Below are 9,173 nucleotides of genomic sequence, written 5' to 3'. Positions count from 1 at the left end.
GGAAAAAATGTGCGACCATTTCAAAGCGAGCTTCTCGCAAACTCGAAGACAATCTCTATCTGGTGGAGAGGAGAGAGATCGATGACGATGACGATGCTAGTGAGCATTGTCGGTCTTCTTCTCCTTATGCTTCTTCTGATCCTCCTCCTCATCTTCCTCGCCTGCAAACCATGGCGCTTCTTTTCCTCCTCCTCTCGTTCTCGCACTATCAAGGTATTCTCGTCCTCCCCTCTTTTCTTTCCACTATTTCCCCCAAATTTTTTTTTTTCAATTGCGAAATTCTCAGAGGTTCGATTTCGATCCTCCTCTCCGTTCGAGAGAGCGCCTATAGTGCAATGTTCTGTTTGGTTGCCGAGAAAACGTAGGAAAGACGGAAGGAAAATTTGAATGTTTTGACGCATCGGGTTTGACCTTGTTTGATCACTGGATTTCGGGTTTTTTTTTTTTCCGTTTTAATGGGAATTTCTGGTGTGTTTCGGATTGCTAGTTAGCTTACAGCCTAAGACTTGTAGCTTTGTTCCACTTTGATCAGTTTAGCTCGGAATGTGCAAGTAGCATTTGTGGTGATTCGAGTGTGATCAATGATTTGATGCGTATAATTAATTTCGTTTCGTGTTTCAATTGGTTCCCTCGAGTTTTTTCGGTTTTGATATTGTGTTTCGGGGTAAAGTTGAAGACTTTGAAGCTGGGAGTTCGAGCTTTTGTGGGTTAATGTTACAGCTTACTTGTTGTTTTGTGTTTATGCTGATGTATGTATGTGACTCTGTTAAGCTGTTTCTTCATTTCACATTCGAGCGGGGGCTGATTTCAATTGTTGAAGGTTCTATCATTATATGTTTTCTATTGTTTAGTTTTCTGCGTTGCGTTTGTTATCTCCGAGAAAGTAATGAAATCAGAAGCCTATATTGATAAAAGAGTAATTGAAACAGTGCCAAGGTGTGGTGCCCGAGCGCACGAGCTTTATACAAGAGTCTACAAAGTAACAAAACTACACACTCTGACAGAGTGTGAAAAGGCTAGGTGTTATGTGGCCATTTGAAAAGTCAAGCCATCTCACTAGATGATTGTTGTCTCGCATCTCTATTAATATTCTCAATGATTACCTGAATACCAAGTGCTTCCCTTTGGATATATGATTTATCATTTGGTTTACCCAGTAATTATTAAGCTGTTTCACACCTTGTGATTCTTCGTTTAGGTTGGTGAGCTTGAGAGACCCCTTGTTTCGGATGATGCTGATTTGGTCCGGAACCAGGGCAATGAGCTTCCAAGAGGTTATGATCTAGAGGGAGCATGCTTTCCAAGTGAAGGGAATTTTCGCTCACCCCGACCACAAGGACTTGTGCATAAGCCGAGGCTTCCCACTGCACCTCCCATTTTGACTCAAAGTAATTAAGTTCATCAAGTGGAATAACTTTTAAATAATTCTTTTACTAGTTGCACTTAAGTGCAATTTCAATCCTTAACAAAATCAGACATTTATGCTTCACTTTCAGGTGATAGTTTCGTCCTAGATGTGATTTCTGATGCTCCAGAGGATATTTTGGTTGGTCAGACCCTGAAGCGTCCATTGGCAATCCAGCAGTTACTGGAAGAGCAGAGGAACAGTAGACAGAGTTTAGAACAAGAGAGATTTCAAGAGTTTCTACCCAAGGATACCTTGAATCAAAGTAATTTCTTATCCCTTTCACATGTTTGAAGTGTTTTTTCTTCTAATGGTTTTATACAGTTGAGTGTGTAAAACACGTGATCATATTCTTCTTTTAGAAGTGCAGGAACCTGCCTCAACCTGGAGGTCATATCCGGTCCTTCCCATGGACTTCGTTGTTCAGTACAGTCAACAAGTTCCTCCAGGCTTCCTATGACCCTGGGAAGGGTTCCTCCAAGTGATTTATTATTGAAGGACTCGGAGGTGTCAGGAAAGCATGCATTGATAAACTGGAATTCAAATGTAAGCATAACAACTACTGCCTCTTTGAATTTATTGGCATTGCATCTGTGTATTTGTTATATAATAATAATGTTAATCCTGATCATTGGCTGCAGAAAATGAAATGGGAGCTGGTCGACATGGGTAGCCTGAATGGAACACTTCTGAACTCTCAGCCAATCAATAATCCTGATTCTGGAAGTAGACATTGGGGTAACCCCGTGGAGCTTGCAAGTGGAGACGTAATAACCCTCGGAACGACCTCAAAAGTGTTTGTAAGTCAGTGTGCCTTTATATCCGAGTGAAGAAAAAAAAATGTACATATGCATTCAGTTGTAATATAACATTACTGTTTTTGCTTAATAGTAATAATTTTCATGCTAGTTCAATTATATTTATGCATAACATACACAAAATAGAGAAATGCTGACATTCTGGCTGGGCGACATAGATACACTTTTAGGACTCTGAATTTCTCACATTAATCTGATTTTACTTTGGCCGTCTGTCGCTTCTGCTACCGAGAAGAATTTTTATTAGACAATATACGTTTCAATGAATACAAGTACTTGGATTCATATGGCATACAAAATAGTTGCAAGACCCAAGACTGCTTGTTCTAACCTGCCTGTGTAAATATAATAGGACAAACCTACCATTATACCATAATGTTCTATGATAAAGACACTTAAATTCTATGCTTCTTAGATGCCCCCTTTAATGATTCTATGTATATAGTACCCTTTTCCATGGTTGACTAAGCACAGAGAAAAGGTGAAAAGAATAAACATATATGGTTCCAAAATAATTTGGGGTAGCATAGTAGTAGTTATGACCAAGTACCTTTAATTTTTTGACAAAAAAAAAAAGGACCAAGTACCTTTTATTTTGTTGGTCTGCAGTTCCTTTTGTCTGTACAAGCACCTCTTTTATTGAACATAACAAACAGGTTTCTAATAGAAAACCGATCTAAAGTCTTGATACTATACATTATGTTATGTTGTGGTAAGGCTTTGATTGATCATGGTAGTTGTTTATTCTATATATTTTATCCTAATTCACTTAGTTGGCTTTATAATGAGGATATCTAGTGTTCACAATTTGTATTGTATAGGTGACATAACATTTGCTAATTTCCTACCCTTTGTGGCAGGTTCATATTGCATCTGAAACTGAGAGTCAGATCCCCTTTGGAGTTGGCGTGGCTTCAGATCCCATGGCTCTGCGTCGTGGAGGGAAGAAGCTTCCAATGGAAGATGTGTGCTACTATCAATGGCCTCTTCCCGGGGTTGATCAGGTTTCAGAGCTTATGTCGTTGTGCTTCCTTCCATTGAAATACTTTTGCAAGTTTCTGAAAGAGCTAATATCACCTAAGTTCTTGCCTTTCAGTTTGGACTTTTTGGTATCTGTGATGGACATGGTGGAGCAGAGGCTGCTGGATCTGCTAGCAAGTTAGTATTTCTTTTAAAATTTAAGTGTCCTATGTTTCTAATGGATGCTTTTGTAGTTACCTAATAGTCCTTTTATTTTACAGGCTTCTTCCTCAGATCGTTGCTAACATTTTATCGGATTCGCTAAAAAGGGAGAGGGTCTTGTCACTATGTGATGCTTCAGATGTTCTCAGGGATGCATTTTTTCAGACAGAAACATGCATGAATCACCATTACGAGGTTTTTCTTTTCACTCAATTTACCTTGGTCCATTAGTTGCACTTTTTGTGTTATTAGAAACTGAAGCATTTGATTCGCACACATCTAAAATTGATTCCTTTCTCATATGCATTTCAGATGCTTCTGTTACTAGCAGTTAAAGTTTGTGGTTTGCATAATATAATGGACCATCTTTTGCAGGGCTGTACTGCCACTCTGCTTCTGGTTTGGACTGACGGTGGTGACAATTTCTTTGTGCAATGTGCAAATCTTGGAGATTCAGCTTGTGTTATGAAGTATGTTTTCATCAATTCGTCTTTCCATTAGGATAAAAGTAAACCTGCCTTTCCCTGTTTTAAACTGCCTTTCCCTGTTTTAAACGGAGTATGATTTAATTGTGGAAGTGTTGATGGGAAGCTGATTAAGATGACCGAGGACCATAGAATTAGTAGTTATGGTGAAAGACTCCGAATCCAGGAAACAGGAGCCCCGTTGAAAGAGGGGGAAACACGCCTATGTGGTAATGATCACTTCCATTTGTTTGTGAATTACATGATTAGATGTTGGTAATCCCTCACGCTTGCTCCAACTATTCAGGTTTGAACCTTGCTCGGATGCTTGGAGACAAATTTCTTAAACAGCAGGATTCCCGCTTCAGTTATGAACCATACATTAGCCAAGTAGTTCATATCAATCAAGCGAGCAACGCCTTTGCGATAATGGCCAGGTTATTGTGCCTTTTGATTTGACGTTGTCAAAATTTTACATTCTGAACTTCAATACTGCACAAGAGAATAATACAATGCTTATGCTTAATGGAAGATTAACTCTGGAATTTGGGTTTGCAGTGATGGCTTATGGGATGTAATTAGTGCGAAAAAGGCGATTCAGCTAGTTCTTCAGGTAGTATCTTTATTTCTTTTCCTTTACTTAATTTTCTGTGAGAAGGATCGATATTTTATAATTACTGGCTTAACGTTATTCTTTCTGGCTCTTTTGACTTGGTGTTGTACAGACGAAAGAGAGATACTCGATGGACAGGGAGAATCTGGCAGAGAAGATTGCTAATATTTTGTTGAGTGAGGCTAGAACAGTGCGAACAAAGGATAATACCTCTATAATTTTCTTAGATTTTGATACTTCTAGGATCTCGTGTGAAGCTGAATCTTGATATGAATTTAGATATATAAGTTATAGTTTCAACACAGAAATAGGATGTTTCACCATTGTTGATCTTTCGATCCCAAAATCTAAAAGATACAGTTTTACTTCAGTAAACTCTCTCTCTCTCTCTCTCTCTCTCTCTCTCTCTCTCTCTCAGGTTTGAAAGCAAGTATGCTCCTTTGACTCCTATATGCTGAGATTTTAGCCACTATATCTCGATCATTGGATCCTAGGACGAGGATTTGATGTAAAAAATCTTGGTATATAGGAATGGGATACACCGGGACATTTAATCAGTACTAAATGTCGCATTAAGGGCTAGTATGATACGTAGGATTGGACTGGAATTGATAACTCTCTAAACTCAATGCATGTTGAGGAGAGTGATGACAGAATTATCAACTACAGGGTAGAAGATGGATTACTCATAAATGGAGCTTACCCATTCCAATCCTTTCCAAAATGAAGGATTCGATGGGATCAGTTTTCTTGATGTTTAATCCTCTTCTAATCACCTCTAAATAAAAAATCATTCACTTCTACTTTCAATTTGCCCAGAAAATGGAGACCCATCCATTCCAATCCAGTTTTGCTTATCAAACGAGTCTAATGCAAGGCCTACATATTCTTCAAGTAAGGGCTGGTTTGGTATTGTTGTGCTTTGAAAAAAAATTGCTTCTGCTGTGCTGTGAGAATAAACTCATTTTTGCAGCTTCATGTTTTCAGCTTTTTTTTCACAAAAAACTGTGAAAATAAGCTGTTTTTAAGTGTTTACCACACCTTTTTTAGCTCAGTTTTTTTTTTATACCTATTTTTTATAAAATCATCCCAGTAGCAAACCATTACTAAAACATGTTTATCAACAAGCAAAAATAGAGGATGATGATCTAACAACAATTGGCATGATAAATATCATACTTGTATTGGTTTTACTAATTTTGTAATTTTCCAGTATCGATCTGTTTCCTTAAAGTTAATGTTTTATTTTTGTTTTTTGTTACGAAAATTATTTTCCATCACTTGATACAGTTTTCTATGGACGGATAAATTTTTTTTAAACTGTTCTCTTATTGACTATTCAAAAATATCACACACTTCTTATACAAATTTTTTCTTATATTTTATAAATTTAAAATGCATGATAACATTTTTGAATTGTTTTAATAACATTTTCACCCTTTTCTGTACATGGCGAGACCAAGTCTCTTCAAGGGATTCTCAAGGATCTATAGACAAGAAGTAGCACATCATATTATTTTGATTCTTTATGCAAGAGCCTATATTTGGCTAGATTCATTTTATCTTTTTCTGAAGAAAGAAAGAAATAGGGTTCGGAGTTTAGACCGCTCACTGTAGTTCTACCCATAAAAAAAATAGGGTTCTCATGGCAGGGATTTATTTGCTTTCTTATCATTGGCTTCGTTGTTCCTGAACTGAAAGTGAAATATATGCACCAGCAAACATGAAAAAGAAAAGAAAAATTGGAAAGTGAAATATTATTAATAATTAATTCTGCTGCATATAGTATTATGGTGTGTCGCATTCATGTTAACTGACTCATATTTGTTCTTTATAAAATTTAATTAATCACAGGTTTAATGGGACAACGATCCTTCTATATCTTTATTAAGTTTAACCATAAAATCGACCAAAACAAAAGAATATGATGCAGCTACCATTTACATGTGTGTGTATGTGTGTGTATTATATGTTTGACTTTCTTAATGCTAGCTACGTGCAATCTTCACAATGATTTAATATGTTACCACTATTTTTAATCATGATCGATCATGATCGAATAACATATGCTTAACTAATCCTCCAAGTTTATAATTTTTGGATAACTCGATGAGGGAAATTTTCAAACATAGTGGACTGTTATTCCTCATTATCACTGTCAGCTAGTCATGTGATTACTAACCTTACTTTTGTTCTGCTATTTTCAAGGCCAAATGCAGAAACTCCAGCTCAACTTTGCTCATCTAGAAATACGTATTATATACGGATAATGATTTAGTTCAATGATTACTACTAAAATATGGTAGTGGAAGAGGAAGTCACAAATCACGCATGCAATCGACTTCTTTTTTTTCTTTGATATTCATAATCGATTTAAAAGAGTACGTAAATTTAAATTGAATTCTCCAAATTTTTATCCTAACCTCACATCAAACTTTTGTAAATTCTAAATTATTCATGGACAATAATGAATTTCGATGCGATTCAAGTCATAAAAATAATGGGGCGATCAGATTGTGCGTATGCATATCACAATTCTCACTGGAGTTCGAATCTGGAAACATCAACTTATAATCTGCATCAAGTTTTTTGCTTGTGATAGTAAAGCAATGATATTTTTATCGTTATAACTTGGAATCACGATTTGTAGGCATTCAAATTGGCCCGTAAAGTTAGTAGCACGGTTAAACCTAAACCAAATAAGCTCTGTGAACACAAAACAAAGTTAAAAGTTAAATCCTACAAGCTCTCACAATGAGAGAATGGCATACGAGTTGAGATTAAAAGTTAAAAGCTTATTTAGTCACCATCAATAAAGACAAACCTTCGACTGCGGTGCTTACTTATGTGTACTGCGTGCTTCTAAAAGTTTTTTTCATAGGGCTCAATCGTGGTTTACTGTTAACTTTGTAATTAGATTAGCAATAAAATAAACTAATGGCCATTACTTGCATGACATGTTTGCATGGATTACGTAGGCTTTCATTGCTTAGTCCGGCTGTTATGTAATTACAATTAAGTTGAAGAAAGGAGATTAATTTAAATTAATAATTCAAAATGGAAGGGAAAGTTGAGGCACTAACATCATAACATGGGTCAAAATTCTAAAAGGTAGGTGTGAGTGCTTTATTTATTTAGTTGCTTGTGTAAGCCATGAACTGGATCCTCTTGTCTTTCTCAGTAAAGTCTTAATTAAAAAACAAATGATGTTTATTTGAAAATAATTAAAGGCTTAACTTTAGGCTTTCATTTAAAGCCAAGGGGACATGACGTTTGCTTTGTTAAAGATTCTCTCCAATACAAAATCTGTGATGGAATCTGATGCAGTTTTATCTCTCTCTCCCTCTCTCTGTTTTTCTCTCAACCAAAATGATTAGGAGGAAAAATACAGATTCTGATGCAGGCTTGATGCTCCCTTTGTTATTCAATTAGTTTGCTGATGTAGAAGATTTTTGTACTAATAGAGAGCAATAAAAAAGTATGATCAATTAGGGGTGCCAAAAGGTTATTAATTAATTTTCAGGTTTTTGCTTTGGGAGTGTTTACTTTGAGATCGAATTACTATGCCTACGCCCCCAAGCTAGAAATCTATGAAGTGCCATAAGATTCTCGTGAAATGTTGCACCACAATTGCAATTGTAGTATTTGACAATAAATTTTGTTGCTAATGAATTAGTCAATTTGAGCCTATCTTTTACATGATGATCTCCGTTTATTTTGAGCAACTTCTTGTTATAAATAATTTTTAATGGTTAATATTGATGATGTCTCTTGACCTTGCGATATTAATTTGTAATTTTCTCTTTTTATGAGCTGTTAGTCCTATTGTTTAACAAAACAAGAATTAAGATAAAATTGAACAGACAGATGATAATAGATGGTCAAATTTTCCTTCTTGGATTAACAGCATTCGAGGACCATAGTACATGGTATTTGACCTTAAATTGCCCTTTAGACGAAAATCCTGCACAAATGGCTCCGAGTTTCGTTCCAAAATATCTCAAAGATAATGAAAGCATCCATGAGTTCAATTATTCTTTCTAAATTCTACTTGAACAGTAAATGCATGTTGCTATCGACAATTCTTTTAGTTGATAGAGTGAGAATCTGCAACATATATGGTCACTTTTAGTCTGTATCATAATCATAGATTCATATGCTGATTTTCTTATAAAATACGAGAAGAGATTGCTTTCATTACATCATGGACAATAGAGAAGAAGATATAAGTTAGTTTTTTCTTCTCATCTTTTGTATTTTTATTTATATTTGAAGGCAATGAAGTAATTCTACACTGCGCTGTCACCAGCGCAAATTGGAAATTAACATAAATTAAATGAGCAAAAATTAATTGGATAATGTGAAAAAAGAAAGATGATTCAAATTAACTTCATATAGAAAATGGAAATTATTAAAGACAAAAGCAAAACTAATGACGTTATAGAACATTTTCTTCGCAAAGAAACAAGACAATGAACAGATTGCATCATTGCATCTCTGGTGATTTAATTAATCCTCCCATTAGTAAATAAGGTTTATAAGTTTTACTTTAGTTTGGCGGAGTTCTCCATCTATCTGTCAACTGATAAGCCAGAAGAAAGTCACCGCAGCAACTCAGCATGCACTCTCATGCAAATTCTTGGCCTTTTCAGCCTCTTAAACCTCTATTATTATTAACTTAAATGTAAAAT

At 35.7% G+C, this 9,173-nt stretch overlaps 1 protein-coding gene across 1 annotated transcript; it reads left to right on the top strand.

Moving 5' to 3' along the window:
• Window positions 1-4,857, top strand: LOC126597773 (protein phosphatase 2C 70-like). The gene is made up of 13 exons (XM_050264602.1): window positions 1-213; window positions 1,199-1,388; window positions 1,497-1,670; window positions 1,776-1,951; window positions 2,047-2,205; window positions 3,084-3,227; window positions 3,320-3,381; window positions 3,465-3,600; window positions 3,781-3,875; window positions 3,984-4,099; window positions 4,177-4,306; window positions 4,428-4,482; window positions 4,595-4,857. The coding sequence occupies exons 1-13, from the start codon at window positions 82-84 to the stop codon at window positions 4,748-4,750; spliced, it is 1,725 nt and encodes a 574-aa protein (XP_050120559.1). The 5' UTR covers window positions 1-81; the 3' UTR covers window positions 4,751-4,857.
• Window positions 4,858-9,173: the final 4,316 nt, after the last annotated feature.

The sequence above is a fragment of the Malus sylvestris genome, chromosome 13, assembly GCF_916048215.2.
Source record: "Malus sylvestris chromosome 13, drMalSylv7.2, whole genome shotgun sequence".
NCBI lineage: Eukaryota > Viridiplantae > Streptophyta > Magnoliopsida > Rosales > Rosaceae > Malus > Malus sylvestris.
This window is presented reverse-complemented; position numbering and strand designations above follow the sequence as displayed.